This window comes from Dipodomys ordii, unplaced genomic scaffold, assembly GCF_000151885.1.
Source record: "Dipodomys ordii isolate 6190 unplaced genomic scaffold, Dord_2.0 Scaffold95, whole genome shotgun sequence".
Lineage (NCBI taxonomy): Eukaryota > Metazoa > Chordata > Mammalia > Rodentia > Heteromyidae > Dipodomys > Dipodomys ordii.
This window is the reverse complement of record NW_012267311.1, coordinates 5,976,374-5,993,649: the sequence shown is the minus strand read 5'-3', so window position 1 is coordinate 5,993,649 and position 17,276 is coordinate 5,976,374. Positions and strand designations below refer to the sequence as shown.

Here is a 17,276-nt window from a genome sequence, read left to right as displayed (position 1 = left end):
CCGCCGGGCGACCTCCCCGCCCGGCGGGGCCGTGCATTCGTGGGGCGCCCTCGGGACTGGGTGGGGCGCCTCCCCGGCCAGCTGGAACCGCTCCGGCAGGGGAAGGGCAGGGCTTTGGCCGGAGCCGGGGGCTGCAGCGGCTTGGGGACCGCGGAAGGGCCCATCGGGCCTGCGGGGTGAGTGCGGCCTGCCCACCGCGGAAGCCCGGACGCGGAGGTGATGTCCCCCCGCACTCCCCCCGCCCCACCCCGCTTTCCTTAGACGAGAGTTGGAGGCCGGGAGAATGTTTGCCTTGGCGCACCGCTTTGCAGTGCCGTCTTGGAAACGGCGCGGCCGTCCAGGATGGCCGTGTTAGCTGTTTGTCTCTCTACGGACGACTCAAGTTTAGCAACTTGGAATACGTCAACACCTCAGCCGTGTTTGTCGCTTCGCCATAACCTGACAGCTCTTCCCAGCTGGTCTGATTTCCTCCTTGTGTCTCTATAATCTGTGGGAAAACAAGGACCTGTGTGCCATGGCAGTCGGAGCTTCCTGCACCTTTACTTTGAAGAACTAACTAATCGTGAAGGGTGCCAGGAGGTTCTCCCGAATCGTAGCGGTTCCAGGGCACAAGTGAGATGCTTGGGAATTGGAGTCTCCCATAGTGCATCTCGGCATCAGACCAAACCGAAAGCTCAGATTAGTAAATGTAGAGGCACAGACTTGGCTTTGTATTTATAGTGGCAAGATAGGGTCATAAGTAGAATGAGTACCCCAGCTGACCTTGTTCTCAATGCTGACTCAGATCTGCTGACTAGTGGGAATCCACATCTTTTGAGAATTACAGTCACCCTCGGCCCTGTTTGTGCACAAAGACCTTTGTCCTGGAATCACATCTGGGTGCTAGTGTGCCTGTGTGGGTTGTAAATTACAGTAGACTTTGTAACTTTCTTAAGGGAAGTTTTGACCCTTGCAAGTTGCTTGCAAGTCAGCTTCCATCAACTTTGCTTGACTATGTTGAGTGCTTTAGGTATCAAGCAAATGTAGATACGGTAAATGAATTGTGCAGTAAGTCACAAAGGATTAGTACTCATGTTAATTTAAGTAGCGATCATCCTAACAAATTCAGCCATGTTCATAGTGTAGTAAACATGCCAGAGAATACTAGGCTCACTGCCTTTATTTTTCTTTGCCAGTCGTGGGGCCTGGTTTTCTGCGTATGTGGGGCTGAGGAATTGAACCCAGGGCCTCATGCATGCAAGGCAGGCAGTCTACTACTGAGCCATCTTTCCAGCCCCTTCCTTTACTTTTACTACTAAATTAAGATTGATTTCACACCTTCCTCAAGTATGAGTTAAAACTAGAGGACAAGGGTGGAGGATGGGAAGGGGAAACAAAGGAGGAGGCTACAATGCTTGATAAGAAATGTACTCATTATCTTGCCCATGTAATTGTAACTCCTCTGGACAGTATTTTCACAATAAAAAAAAAAAAACAACTAGAGGACAAGCTTAAATCTGTGAAGTTCAGGCGGTTTTAATAATAATTCCTTTTTTCTGCTTAGACCTTCTTTGTCAGTTATGGGGCCTGAACTCGGCCTGGGCACTGTCCCTCAGCTTTTAAGCTCAAGGCTATCACTTGAGCCACAGCAACACTACCAGCTTTTTCTGCTATGTGGTGCTGAGGAATCGAACCCAGGGCCTTATGCATGCAAGGCAAGCAGTCTACCACTGAGCCACCTTCCCAACCCTGTTTTTTTTTTTCTTCTTATTTTTGTGTATTTGTGTATACATGAAAATAGCACAATGAAACCATTATGCTGCATTTCCATACCTGGACAAAATTTTTATTGTTCAAGTGCTAAGTACTTAGGTTTTTCCCAGGAACATAGATCTTTTAGGTGATGACTTCAGAATTTTAAATATGTTAATGGAGAGGGTCAGTATTGGGGTTTGAACTCAGAGCCTAATGTTTCCTAGATCTGTTTGACACTCTACTACTTGAGTCATATCTCTAGGCCAGATTTTTTTGGGGGGGAAAGGGGAGGGGTTGTAGGGCTTGAACTTAGGACCTAGGCTCTGTCCCTGAGCTCTTTCTTGAACCGCAGTTCTTCTGATTTTTTGGTGATTAATTGGAGAGTAACCTGTCTCAGCTGGCTTTTCTTTTTTGTATTTTTTTCTTTTTTGTTTATGTGGTATTGAGGAATGGAACCCAGGGCCTCATGCATACCAGGCAAGGACTCTACCACTAAGCCACATTCCCAGCCCTTTTTTTTTTCTTTTTTGCTGGTCCTGAGGCTTGGACTCAGGGCCTAGATGCTGTTGTCCCTGAGCTACTTTTTTGCTCAAGACTAGTGCTGTACTACTGTACCACTTGAGCCACAACTTGACTTCCCTGGGCTGGCTTTGATCCTTAGATCTCAGCCTCCTGAGTCTCTAGTATTACAGGTGTGAGCCACCAACACCTGGCAGAAAATGTTTTGACATTTGTAAATTGTCAGATTATATAAATGTGTATGGTAAATATTTATATTGATTTTAATATTGTTTAGTTGCAAAATAAAAGCAAATCATTACATAGATATCCAGCATTTCTATGCTTGTTTTTAATTTTAGTTTTTGAAATATTGGTTAATCTTAGATTGGCAAATACATCACTAAAAAGTGGCTACTTAAACTTTGTACCTTTGAAATTTTCTCAAGCATCTATCAACGTGTGTGTGTGTGTGTGTGTGTGTGTGTGTGTGTGTGTGTGCGCGCGCGCCAGTCTTGGAGCTTGAACTCATGCTGAGTTTTGCTCAAGGCTAGTGCTCAGCCTCTTGTGTTATAGTTCTACTTCCAGCTTTTGGTGGTTATTTGGAGATAAGAGTCAAGGACTTTCCTGCTTGGGCTGGCTTCAAACCATGATCCTCAGAGCATCTCAGCCTCCTGAGTAGGATTTCAGATGTGAGTTACCAGTCTCTGGCTTAAACATTTTCTTAAATTTATCATAATGTTAACAAAGTATAGTACATCAAGAAGTGAATATGGGGATTAGATAACCTCCTGGATCCATTTTTTAACACTATTTTTATTATAATCTGGCCAGAGCTGAAGATTGTAGAACACACAGAACTAGAATAAAATGAAGGATATCTTAAACATGCAAAGGAAAATGTGAAATTTTAAAACAAAATACTGGAAAATAATTTTATAAAGTCAAATCATGAAGTGGGGGGATAATTAAAATCACTAATGTTAGATATTAGAAGAAAATGAACCCAAACAAAAAATCAGAAAGGTAATAGAGGAAAATAAACTGAACTGAAAAATAACAAAATTGACCATTGAGAGATGGTTCTTTGCTGAGGACTGGAGAGATAAAAAAGTTAGATCTACTGGTGCAACCCTACTCAAGAAAAAGGGAGCATAAGTAGACATGGCTAGAAATAATAGTACTTGAGACAGGTACCAGTGGCTCACATCTATAATTACACCTACTCAGGAGGCTGAGATCTGGTTCATTCAAAGCCAGCCGGTGCAGGAAAATCTCCAATTAACCACCAGAAAACCAGAAGTGGGGGGCTGGGAAGGTGGCTCAGTGGTAGAGTGCTTGCCTTACATGCATGAGGCCCTGGGTTCAATTCCTCAGCACCACATAAACAGAAAAAGCTGGAAGTGGCGCTTTGGCTCAAGTAGTAGGGCACTAGCCTTGAGCTGAAGAGCTGAGGGGCAGTGCTCAGGCCCAGAGTTCAGGCCCCATGACCGACAAAAAAAAACAAACAACCAGAAGTGATGCTGTGGCTCAAGTGGTAGAGTGCTCACCTTGAGCTGAAGAGCTGAGACAGCACACAGGCCCAGAGTTCAAGCCGACAAAAAAAAAAAAAAAGAACTGTATTTGAACAGTAAATCCTTTATAAGTCTATAGAAATTAAGCTGGATTTTATTTTACTTCTTTTAAGGAAATCGAGTTATCAGAATTGACTCCAGAAGAGAAAACCTTGCAGACCAGTAACAATGGAAGAAATTGGGAAAGTCACCAAAAAGCCGTCGTCCTCCACAACACCAGGCTCGGCTGGCGTCTCAGGTGAATGAATTCTTCTAAACTGTCCAGGAACTGCTAGTATTGATAAAGTTGTTCCCCAGTATAAGGAAAAGTCATATTCTTTTTACAGGAGAGCACAATGGTACTGTTTGGTGTTGGTGTTGATCATGGGGCTTGAACTCAGAGCCTGGGCGCTGTCCCTAAGCTTTTTCACTCAAAGCTAGTGCTCTGTCACTTTGAACTAGAGCGCCACTTCTGGTTTTCTGGTAGTTAATTGGAGATTAGAGTCTCACAGACTTTCCTGCCCAGGCTGGCTTTGAACTGTGATCCTCAGATCTCAGCCTCCTGAGTAGCTAGGATTACAGGTGTGAGCCATCGGCATCTAGCTTATAACAACAAAACTCCATGGTGGAGATAGTACTAATGCTGAAAACTTGGTCTGTTGCCTGCAGTTTTAAGAAATGTTAAAATAATGACAGATGGTGGACTAGGGGCATAGCTTAGTGGAGAGTACTTTTTTACTGCACAACAAACTCTGGGTTCAATCCCCAATACCAGAAACTAAAATTGCAAATACTATGTAGCAGTATCTTTTCATATGCTAAGTAGGATTCATTTCCATGCCAAGAGGGTAGATAATGTATACTACAATGTGACTTAATATGTTTTACTTAAAAAAAAATTTTTTTTGTGCCAGTCCTGGGGCTTGAACTCAGAGCTTGGATGCTGTCCCTGAGCTTTTGTGCTCAAGATAGTACTCTACCACTTAAGCCACAGCTCCACTTCTGGCTTCTTAGGGGCTAATTGGAGAGAAGAATCTCACTGACTGCTACCTGGGCTGGCTTCAAACTTCTATCCTCAAATCCCATCCTCTTGAGTAGGTAGAATTATAGGCATGATACACTATTGCCTAGAGATTTTTTTCAGTGCTGGAGATTGAATGCAGGTTCACATACATGTTAGGCAAGTCTTCTACCACTGAGCTGTATCCCAGTTCCTATTTTGAATTTTTTAGTGGTACAAAAATCCTGTGCATTCATTAGAAACCATATTTGGTGGGCATTGGTGGGGCTGAGAGGGTGAGACCTGAGGATCACTATTTGAAGCCAGCCCAGACAGGAAAGTCCATGAGACTTATCTCTAAGCCCCTTTCTCCTCTCCGCCATCCCCCCCCCCAAAAAAAAAAGAGTGAGAAGTGGTAGAGGGCTTTGAACACAAAAGCTCAGGAACAGCGTTCAGGCTCTTTCTTGAGTTTAACTCCCAAGACCAACACACAAAATAAGAAACCCTATTTTGAGTTTTGTCTGTTTCTTGGATAGTGACAGCTGTCTTGAGATACAAGGCAGCAGCAGTGAGCACATGAGCCATGCAATCACAAGGGTAAACAATTGGTACTCTGTTGCTAAGCTATGGTGTTCAGTATCTATGGTATAGTAATGCATTGTTGCAGCCTGGGATATAGCACAGTGGTAGAACATGTGCTTAGTGTAGCATGTGCAAGGCCCTGGGTTTAATTTAATCCCCGGCACCAAAAAGCAATAAATGGCTGGGCATCAGAGTCTCACACATGTAATCCTAGCTACTTAAGAGAGTGAGATCTGAGGATCACAGCTCCTCGAAGCCAGCCTGAGCAGGAAAGTCTGTAGAATTCTTATCTCTAATTAACTACTTAGAAGCTAGAAGTGGAGTTTTAGCTCAAGTGGTAAAGTGCTAGACTTGAGCACAAAAGGTCAAGTACAGCACCCAGGCCCTGAGTTCAAGCCCCAGGACCTAGTACAAAAAAAAAGAAAAATGCTGAATCTTATTTAAAAGATTTAAATGGAAAAACAGTTCATCCAGGTCAAGTTTGTCAACATTGTTTAAAAGTAAAAGAGAGGGAAGAGTAGCAAGGTATATCTGTAATCCTAGCTACTAAAGAGGTTGAGATCTGAGGATCTTGGTTTGAAGCCAACTAACCCTGGCAAACAAGCCAGGACTCCAGCTAGGCACCAAAAAGCCACCAGCCAATTGAAAATGAGAAGGCCTGAATTCCAGCACCAACCTGTACTTCAGTACCGCATGTGCGCAAGTGCACACACACACACACACACAAGGGAAGAGGAGTAATGATCATATATAGAGGGAACAGGACAAATTATGTATGCTAAACCCATTTAATACAGGATTATGCCACCATACAAGGCCCTGAGGTAGTTCTGGTTTCAAATTAGATTTTACAGTATATTATTATATACCTTGCTCTTCAAACCTAATAGTTGTTGTTGTTGTTGTTGTATTGGTTGTGGGACTTGAATTCAGGGCCTGGGTCTGTCCCTGAGTTTTTCTGCTCAAGGTTAGTGTTCTACTACTTTGAGCCACAGCTCTACATCTGGTTTTCTGGTGGTTAATTGGACATAAGAGTCTCATGGACTTTCTGCCCACTCTGGCTTTGAACCACAATCCTCAAATCTTAGCCTGAGTAGCAAGGATTACAGATAGAAGCCATCATTGCTGGCTCTTTTTGCTTATTTTTCTAAATAAGCTAATGGGTAGATTGGGAGACAGAAGGGAACAAGAGGTAGTGAGTATGACTTAAGTCAGGTTGACTGCTAAAGAGACTTTAGCAAGGGAGACTTAAGTAGACCAGTGATTCTGGAGGAAAGTATATTTATTGTATATTTAATTGTATAGCTAATGGATATACAGCTTTTTCTCCCTCTGCACATTTCTTTTATGGATTTTTTTTTCAGTTGTTGGATATACCAGCAGCCCAACTCCAAGAGTGTGAAACATGCTTCCTAGGTATAATACCTCGGCCTGTGCCACTCTTTGGCCAGAATGTGTTTCACCCTCATATACATAGTGACTCCAGTTGAGCTTTCCAAGCTAGGCCAGAGGCCATATTCTGTCTGTCTTCCTAAGCTGCTAGTTAATGACTTATTTTTCTGTGGGGCTTTGACTCCTTGTTTCAAAGATTGTATTTGTAGCCAGACACTAGTGGCTCATGCCTGTAATCCTAGCTACTCAGGAGACTGAGATCTGAGGATTGCGGTTTAAAGCCAGCCTGGGCAGCAAAGGCCGTGAGACTCTTATCTCCAATAAAACCCCCCCACTAGAAAACCGGAAGTGGCTCTGTGGCTCAAGCGGTAGAGTGCTCACCTTGAGCTGAAGAGCACAGGGACAGCGCCCAAGCCCAGAGTTCAAGCCCCACGACCAACCCCAAAACAAAACAAAAAAACAAAGATTGTATTTGTTATCTTGTAGCTGAATTACTTGCCATCTTACCTCACATGACATGTATACCTGACATGCATACTCTTCATCTAATTTCTGTTCTAATCTTGCAGAGTAGATGGTATTAGCCTCAATGATTGCTATAGAAACTGAATCTCAGAAGGGTAAAGCATTTTGCTTGGACCACATTGTAACTTTATCATGTCTATCACTTATTGTTGGCCTTTTGTTGTCCATATTATGATCACCAGTGTCCAACTTTTTAAATCAGTTTCAAAGAATGACAAATTGAGCCAGGCGCCAGTGACTCACACCTACAATCCTAGTGATCTGAGAGTCTGCAAAGCCAGCCCAAGTAGAAAGTCCATGAGACTCTTTATCTCCAGTGAACTATTAGAAAACCCTCCAGAGGTGTGGTTCAAAGTGGCGGAGTACTAGCCTTGAGCAGAAGGAGCTCAGAGAGAACAGTGACTATGCCCTGAGTTCAAGCCCTATGACTGACCAAAAAGAAAAGAATGACTTAATGTGAAAGGTATTAAAAGGGGAAGCATAGCATTATAAACAAAATCACTTTAGCTTTTTCACAAATGTATTTTGATAAAAATGGGATTGTTTCATAGTACTATTCTATGTCAAAAAGTACTTTTTTGTTTTTGTTTTTTTGTCAGTAATGGGGTTTGAGTTCAGGCTCCTTAACTTGCTAGGCAAGTTGTCTTCCACTGGAGGGAGCCATGCCTCTTGTTTTTTAGGTAACGTTCTAGCTGGTCTTTGTTGTGTGTGTGTGGACGTCAGTCCACCTCTTAGGCTTCCTATAAGTAGTTGGGAGTACAGGTGTGAACTGGATTATTGGTATCCAGCCCTCCTTTTTCTTTTCTGTAGTACTGTTTATTGATTGAATAAGGGATCATCTAAATTTCATAAACATCACTAACTATTCAAAACTTGATACTAAACCTTAAAGCAGTTTTAAGTATTCCTTTATTTGTAAAGATTATAGAATAGCCAAGTGCTGGTAGCTCGTGCCTGTACTCCTGTTGCTGTTCAGGAGGTTGAGATCTGAGGATCATGGTATCAGGAGCAGAAAAGTCCCCATGAGACTCTTATCTCTAATGAAACACTCAAAAAATGGGAGTTGGGCTGTGGCTTAAAGTGATTGAGCACTGCCTTGAGTAAAAGAGCTCAGGAACACAGCCCAGGCCCTGAGTTCAAACCACACAACTGACAAAAACAAATAAATGCTAGTATAATAAACCAGGCACATTGCTGACTCATGCTGCCAGTCACAGCCACTCAGGAAGCTAAGATTTGAGGATTTTAGTTCAGAGCCAAGTTGGTAGCTAGCCTAGGGAAGAGAAATGTGAGAGACTCTTGTCAGCGTTTAACTAGCAAAAAGCTAGAACTGGAAACATAGTTGAACTGGTAGTGGGCCAACCATAAGTGATAAAAGCTGAGTGAGAGCTCAGGTCCTGAGTTCAAGCCCCAGTACTGGCACACACACACAAGAAGATTAATCCTAGTTTCTCAGGAGGCTGAGATCTGACGATGCAGTTCAAAGCAAGCCCAGCCAGAAAAGTCATGAAACTATTATCTCCAATTAACCATCCCCCAAAAAAGCTAGAAATGGAGCTGTGGCTCAAGTGGTTAGCCTTGAGTACAAAAGCTCAGAAACAGTGCCCAGGCTTTGAGTTCTAGCCCCTGAACCAGCGCGCGTGTGCACGCGCGCACACACACACACACACACAGAGAATTGTGTAACATCTCATCATGTAGATAGATCCATCTTCCTCTTCCTTATTGTTGAACCTGTTGAGGATTCAGCATTTTCTGGTAAGAAAGAGCACTGTGTGACAAACTGGGAATGGTGAATTGCCTCTGTTATACCAGTTACAGGAGAGGCAGAAATAGAAAGATAGGGTCTAAGGCTCACTACAGGCAAAAATGTGAGGCCCTATTGGAAAAACAAATGAAGCAGAAAGGGCTAAGAAATGGCACAAGTGCTAGAGCACCTGCCTACCAAGCATAAGGTTCTGAGTTCAAACCCCAATACTTCCATATAACAACAAAAGAACCACTGATCTAAAGCCAGGTGTGTTGGCAAAGTCCTTTAATCCTAACACTTGAGAGGCAGGCAGGATAATCTTGAGTTTGAGGCCAAACCGGGCTACATAATGAGATCCTGTCAATTACAACAAAACAAAAATGAGAACTCTATTAATATGAATAAGGAACTGATCTAGTCCATAATGTCCATAAATTGGAGGAGAGTTGAGGGGATATTTTATGTGTTTTGACTTTATATAAAACCTGTGTTATGTATTAATTGTAGGTTAAAAAAAATCCTTCATGAAGAAGAACAATCTTAAGCAACATGATGGATTCAGAAGCTCATGAAAAGAGGTCACCCATTTTAACATCTTCAAAACAAGAACTGTCACCTCACATGACAAATGTTGGTGAAATGAAGCATTACTTCTGTGGTTGTTGTGCAGCTTTCAACAATGTAGCCGTCACGTTTCCCATTCAGAAGCTCCTCTTTAGGCAGCAGCTGTATGGAATCAAAACCCGGGATGCAGTACTTCAGTTGAGAAAGGATGGATTTCGAAACTTGTATCGTGGAATCCTTCCCCCATTAATGCAGAAAACAACGACACTGGCCCTTATGTTTGGTCTGTATGAGGATTTATCTTGCATTCTCCGTAAGCATGTTAGTGCTCCCGAGTTTGCAACTCGTAGTGTGGCTGCAGTGCTTGCAGGGACCACAGAAGCCATTTTCACTCCATTGGAAAGAGTTCAGACATTACTTCAAGATCACAAACATCATGACAAATTCACAAACACATATCAGGCTTTCCGGGCACTGAAATGCCATGGGATTGGAGAGTATTATCGAGGTTTGGTACCTATTCTGTTCCGTAACGGATGCAGCAATGTCCTTTTTTTTGGCCTTCGGGGTCCCATTAAGGATCATCTCCCTACTGCAACAACTCGCAGTGCTCATTTAGTCAATGACTTCATCTGTGGAGGTCTTTTGGGTGCCGTGTTGGGATTCTTGTTTTTCCCAGTTAATGTTGTAAAAACTCGCATACAGTCTCAGATTGGTGGGGAATTTCAGTCTTTCTCCAAGGTTTTCAAAACAATCTGGCTAGAACGGGACAGAAAAGTGGCAAATCTTTTCAGAGGTGCACATCTGAATTATCATCGGTCCCTCATCTCTTGGGGAATAATCAATGCAACTTACGAGTTCTTGTTAAAGGTTATATGAAAAAGTTATCAGTGAAATGCCACTTATCAACTAAACAGACCTAAGAAGAATGTAGTTTGGTCTTGTTACTAATAGGCCTAAATGAAGTTGATACAAAGTCCATACTACAGTAAATTATGGGCAATGATGTTGTTAAGCACCGACAAAAAAGACTTAAGAGGATTCAGTAGGAGAAAGTAAGGGTTTTTCTTTTGTTTTTAATCATTACCCAAGAGATTTAGGCTAATTGCCTGGCAAAAAGATATCTGATTGCTTTTGAAAGGGTAACCTAATGGCCAAGATACGGTTCATTTTTCTCCTGAAATAGCTTTTAAGCTTTCTCTGTTGAAACTTAATGACCTTGAGCAGCCAAAGGAAATGCTCTTAACACCTGTGACTTCTCAGGCTTCCTTAATGTGCTACTCCATTTCTTCTTTGCTCTAAGGAATACTTGCAAAAGATTTATTAAACTCAAATATGGTAGAACAGAACAGAGGAGAAAAACAGCTTAGTTAGTAAGGCTATTTCTTGATGAATTTGTTGGTATTAGTTAAGCACTTGTTGAGATAGTCTTTATGTAGACTGTTTGTTTTAACTTGGTAGAATCAACCAGCTAATAAAAAGTTCCCATTTTGCTATCTATCTAGCTTGAAAAGTTTTCTGTTTAGTTTTTTACTTTAAGCCCATCTAACTTAACTGTTTCATTCTGGTAGTAAATTGTTAATTGCACATAGATCTTTGATTAGTTTGGTTTATTTCAATTATTAGTGCCACGTTAGTAGAAGATGTTCCCTTCTCCCCCTAGTCGTCATTTGTCCGATTCAAGCAGCCTGTTCTCCTGAAACTATACTTTTTAAAAAACGCTTCCATAAAAGTTTATTTTGGAAGTCCGTTAATATAGTCCCAAGTTTTCTTTTTGCTCTGTTTCTAAATGTTACAGGGGAGAAAATAAAGCTCAGGACAGTTCTTGCCCCGCAGCATTAGCTGTCTTTTATTGTCTTTTATTAACTTCTTTAGGATTGTGATATTTGTGGAACCCAGTTTTACCACTGTCATTAAATCAAGGTAGTTTAAGAGCACATGATCTAAATATATTGGAAGGGTTATTTTGAATTTTAGAGGTTGATATTAACAATGTAGCATCCTCATCCCTCACATAATGAAATTGTCCAAAGAATCAGAAAATAGTAAGAACATTTTTTGCCCAATAAACGAAACTGACTCACATACACCCAACTGAATAGAAACATCATGGAGATGTTGGAGAAGTAATTTATGAATCTTTTTGTTGGCTATGGGGCTTGAACTCAGGACCTAAGCGTTGTCCATTAGCCTCTTTGTGCTCAAGGCACTCTACCACTTGAGCTATAGCACCATTTACAGTTCTTGAGTGGTTAATTGGAGATAAGAGGCTGATGGAGACTTTTCTGCCTGGGCTGGTTTTGAATCACAATCCTCAGATCTCAGCCTCCTGAGTAGCTAGGATTATAGGCATGCACCACTGACAACTGACTATGAATCTTTTTTTAATCTGTAAATACTAGTTAAAATTTGACATGAGGCAGTAGGTAGGTAGGTTTGTACCCCTCCGACCCCCCCTTTTTTTTTGGTGCTAGGCATAAAACCCAGCCCTTTGTACATTGTAGGCAAGTGTTCTACCATGAGCCATACCTCCATGCTTTTAAGGTAGGTTTCTTATTACCAGTTTTTCATCTCTCTAGGTAATTGCATGCAAATATGTGCTCATACCAACCAAAATGAAATCATCTTCAACTGGTACATTGAGTTTCTGGGAAGATAATCTAAAACAGTATGATTAAAGTGGTCATTCTTCATCTAGCAGTAAAGGAGTGGGAAGCATATAAAGCACAAGCAAGGCTAATTAGCATCACACAGCTCTACTGGGCAATTATGTGCGGATACATCAGGGATCAAAATACAGATGTGAGGATTTCAGAAATCAATAATTTGATGCCAAATAAATTTGAGTAGTGCCCTTTGGATTGTAGAATCAAGAACTGAAGGGAGGTGGGTTCCAGCACTGAAAAGATAGCACCTTGGTTCCAGATCACCTCATTAGCCACCCACAGGCATGTGAGTTAGCCAGGGAATGGGCTTCACTAGGTTTTCAGTGCTGAGACTTGTTATTTTCTTTTTTAACACTCCATGTAGGTGGTCAAGATTTAAGTTGTACAGCACTTTTGTGAAATAGAAGTGAAGGGAAAAATTAAAAAGAAAAACATTTTCATTTTTGCTGTCCCAAGCATGGTGTTTAGAAAGTTATTAATATTTTAATGATTTTTCATGGTTTTTAATTTTTTTGCCACTCTTTACAGCTCTTGAAGACCAAACTGCAAATATATCACTAGCGATGGTGTTATGTTGTCCTATACACTTCTTAAATTTGACAAAAAGTTCAGAATCTGTAGAAACAGCTTTATCTGAATTTTAATGTCAAAATGTATAATAAATTCTAACTAGTGTTTTTGCATTCAATATGACTAGTGTAATAATTTTTTAAAGGCAAACATGATTGAGTACCTGAAAGTCTTTTAAAGTGGCCTTTCTGTTACATATGTGGCATAGGCAGTTCATAGGCACAGACTTTATTTGAAGTCTTGTGTCACATGCTTTGGGTCTGATGCCACCAGAAATGTGTTATGAATGCTGTATTTAACATACTTGGCGTGGTATGAGCCCTTGAGGACTGCACCACAGAGTAAACACAGCCTTTGTATGGTAGCAAATTTGTATCTAACTTCATTTGTGCTTGGGGAGAAAGTTGATGTTTTTGTCTAAATAGTCTTCATCTTATGGTTGGTTATGTAATTAATACACTGTTACCTGTGCAATAAAACAGAATCGTGTATATACAATTGTATAGCTCAATTACAATGGTAATACAAGCTGTAACAACCTGTAAGGGAGTAATAAGTATAACAGGATATATGACATGGTATCTAAGGGACTGACTTTGAGTAGTCAATCATGTTGAACTAAAACCGGTGCAGTGTGGATAACATATTGTAGTGTTTGGCGTGGCAGCTGTAAAATGAAGGCTAGGCAGGAGATTATGTTGGAAGAAAAAAGGTAAGCTCTCAGACTTGGGTTCCTTTATGTTAAGACACATTTCTTTTAATGTATGAATAAAATGCACATCAAAGACTTGAATTACATTCTCTAAGCTTAAGGATTTTTAGTTTTTAGTGCTATCTTTTTGCTAATAAATGCCTAAATGGATCCCAAATTGGGTGAGAGCTCTCTGAATGTTTCTTCTCTTAAAATTTCTTTAAAAGTGGCTAAGCACACAGAACTATTTTGTTGGCTCTTTTGAGTTACGAGTTTGATGGCATTAAATGATTACTGGTTGACATGTTTTTGGTAACTGGAATGAAGTTTGTTTTGGGAGTCCATCTTACTTGATGTTTTGTGGTTGGGTAGCCCTGACCTTTTCTGTGGCAGGCTGTCAGTATTTTTGTTGATAAATATTTAGCATGCTGACTTGATGTTTAGTAATTCACTTAAGAACTTGTTTCATCAGACAAATTTTCATTTACCCATCCTGTGTGACCAGGAGGGGTTCCACTTAAGTTAACTTTCCAGATGACTGTAAAGCATTTTTTTTTAGAGTTTTTCTCAACTGTAATAAACTTTCTTACTGAATGTGAACTTTCTTGGCAAACTCAGCCTATCAGTCATTTCTGTTGTAATGGTGTTCTTTCAGGTAAAGCTTACCCCCAAGTTAACTGGACCAGTTTATTTTACTTTTGTTTTATAGTTGCTTCTCGTTGTTGCTAATTGGTTGGAAGAATGTAAAGTTACTCATTACATTGTATACTGTCCATTTACATGACTGTTCCCTGTCCCTAGAAATAGTTGAGGGTGCCTATGGAAGGGTGCTTAGGCACAGGAGCGGTCCTCTAGGGTGCTTACACAGTAAGTGAATATCTTGAGCTTTAAACTTAAGTTAGTAAGGAGAGAAGACATTTGATCATTTTATCTGGTAAAGTGTCATTTTTACCTGCCTACTGCTGGCTTAGAGTTCTAGATGTCTCCCCTAGAAGGAGGGGATTAAGTATGGCCAGAAACGGCCCTGGGGAGCTCTGTCCAGCTGTGGCCATACCACCAACCTCCCAGGTGCTAGCTCCCAGTTTCAGCTAGGAAATTGAAATTCCCTGCTAGGAAATATTTTTCCCAAATGAATCCGTGATTTTGAGGCAAAACAAAATTAAATTTTATCTTCCTTGCTGGGCTCTGATACCTCACACCTGTAATCCTAGCTGCTTGGGAGGCTGAGATCTGAGGACTGCAGTTCAAAGCCAGCCCAGGCAGGAAAGTCCATGAGACTCATCCAAATAACCATCAAAAAATGCAGAAGTGGAACTGTGATTCCAGCAGTAGAGCAGTAGCCTTGGCGGGGCTTAAGGACAATTCCCAGACTCACCTTGGTATTAACCAAGCCATCTTCCTTTGGCCTACATATTTCTGTCAGGAATCTTTAAAAAATGAACACTTCTCTGCCACTGAAACCAAATACCTCATCATGATCTGTAGGTAGTTTCTGCCTCCTTCCAGATAAAATGGCCTGACTACATTTTTGCACTCTAACCACCACATCCTAAATGCTACCTTTCTCTACTTAGGAACTCTTGGAGGCATAAACGTCAGTTCAGATGTCTTGTCCCTCTTGGGAAAATGGAGGGCCTGTTTTCAGGACTAGATGAGGTTTCCTGGTGTGCTTCCTGTGTCACTTTATTGTTTTTTTCATTGCACTTAACCTGTTTTATTACTTGGTGCCTATTGCCCATGTGGAATCCCCGATCTGAATGCCAAAAACTGCTTCAGTTCCCACTGCACCAGTGTGTACCTGCTTCAGGGTATATGCCTTGTAAGTATTTCTTTAATAGTAAATTGGCAGCAGGTGCTGGTGCTCACACCTATAAATCTTAGCTACTCAAGAGACTTGAGTGTCATGGTTCAAAGCCAGCCAGGGCAGGAAAATCCATGAAACTCTTCAATGAACCACCGGAATACTGGAAGTGGTGCTGTGGCTCAAAGTGGTAGTGAGGGCTAGGAAAGTGCTCAATGATAGAGTGCTTGCCTTTCATGCATGAAGCCCTGGGTTCGATTCCTAAGCACTACATAAGCAAAAGATGCTGAAGTGGTGCTGTGGCTCAAGTAGTAGAGGTCTAGCCTTGAACTAAAGAGCTGAAGGTTAGCGCCCAGACCCCAAATTCAAGCCCCACAACTGACAAAAGAAAAAACTAACAGTTCTAGAGCAAGTGTCTAGCAAGGGCAAACCCTGAGTTTTGATTTCCATCATAGAAAAACAAAACTTGGTGATAGAATGATCATCCTTTGTGGGGCGGGGTTTGAACACAGGGCCTGTGTGCTATCTCTGAGCTTTTTGGCTAACAGTAAGTACTCTACCATTTTGAGCCACAGTGCCATTTCCAGTTTTCTAGTGGTTAATTGGAGATAAGAGTCTCACGGGGACTTTTCTGCCTGGCCTGCCTTCGAGCTGTGATCCTCAGATCTCAGCCTCTTGAGTAGCTAGGATCACAGGTGTCAGCCACCAGTGCCCAGCCACCTAGTTTCTCTTGAGTTGGTGTCCTTATTCCTATGCAACACAACATCCTGAGCCATATCTAACAAAATGTTTGCTGAATGAAAGACAAATTTTTGTTTTGAGACAGGGCCTTGCTATGGAATCAAGATGGCCTCAAAGGGCTGGGAAGTTGGCTCAGTGGTAGAGTGCTTGCCTTGCATGCCTGAGGTCCTGGGTTTGATTCCTCAGCACCACATAAGCAAAAAGAAAAAAGCCAGAAGTGGTGCTGTGGCTCAAGTGGTAGAGCACTAGCCTTGAGCTGAAGAGCTGAGGGACAGCGCCTAGGCCCAGAGTTCAGGCCCCACAACTGGACCCTCCCCCCCCCAAAAAAAAGATGGCCTCAAATCTTGATCCTTTTGCTTTATTCAGCCTCCCAAGTACAAGGATTATAGGTATGTACCACTATACCTGGCAAAAATATGAAACAAACCTGAGTCTTTTCTTTTGTTGTTGTTGGTCGTGGGGCTTGAACTCTGGGCCTGGGCGCTATCCCTCAGCTCTTCAGCTCAAGGCGAGCACTCTACCACTAGAGCTATAGCGCCACGTCCGGTTTTCTGGTGATTTATTGGAGATAGGAGTCTCACGGTCTCTCCTGCCCGGGCTGGCTTTGAACCGTCATCCTCAGATCTCAGCCTCCTGAGTAGCTAGGATTACAGGCGTGAGCCACCAGTGCCCGGCTCAAACCTGAGTCTTAATTTGAAGTTTTTCAAGTTAATGAGACATGCTTATTTATGGTCAGAATAAATCTTACCCAGATGAAGACAGTCTCCTCATTATAATAATAAATGATCTTTCACTAGTGCTGAATAATTTGCATATGATGTTCTGGCTTCATGGGAGCCAGAGGCCACATATGCCGAAAGTTTGATTCTTTCAACAACCACTCTGTGTCAGTCCTGCCTGTATCAGGCACTAAGCATACAAAAATAAATGAGATAGTTTTTACTCTCTAGGAGCTTAGTTTAGTATATGAAATTCAAGGCACCTTAGAAACTACTGAAAAAACTTTCTGGGTATCTAGCATATCATTCAGAACATTCCAAGACTCCTAAAAATATGAATCAAATTTAACAGAAAGTACAGTTTGAAAGTGAAAGATGCAGAAAAATTTAGGAGGCAGTTCAAATAGTCTTAAATGTGAAAAGCATGAAAAATAAATGGGGGAGAAATGGGAAAGCTAAAGACTACCTATTTTAAAGACTCTGGACCAGA

The 17,276-nt window shown here is 41.7% G+C and overlaps 1 protein-coding gene across 1 annotated transcript; it reads left to right on the top strand.

Moving 5' to 3' along the window:
- The first annotated feature begins 3,923 nt into the window (after positions 1–3,923).
- Positions 3,924–11,094, top strand: Slc25a51 (solute carrier family 25, member 51). Its single transcript, XM_013026643.1, has 2 exons — positions 3,924–4,044; positions 9,542–11,094. Exon 2 carries the CDS (start codon positions 9,584–9,586, stop codon positions 10,475–10,477), a length of 894 nt encoding a protein of 297 aa, XP_012882097.1. The 5' UTR covers positions 3,924–4,044; positions 9,542–9,583; the 3' UTR covers positions 10,478–11,094.
- Positions 11,095–17,276: the final 6,182 nt, after the last annotated feature.

Coding starts and splice junctions, on each gene's coding strand:
- Slc25a51 (XM_013026643.1), top strand. CDS start 9,584: ATGATGGATTCAGAAGCTCATGAAAAGAGGTCACCCATTTTAACATCT.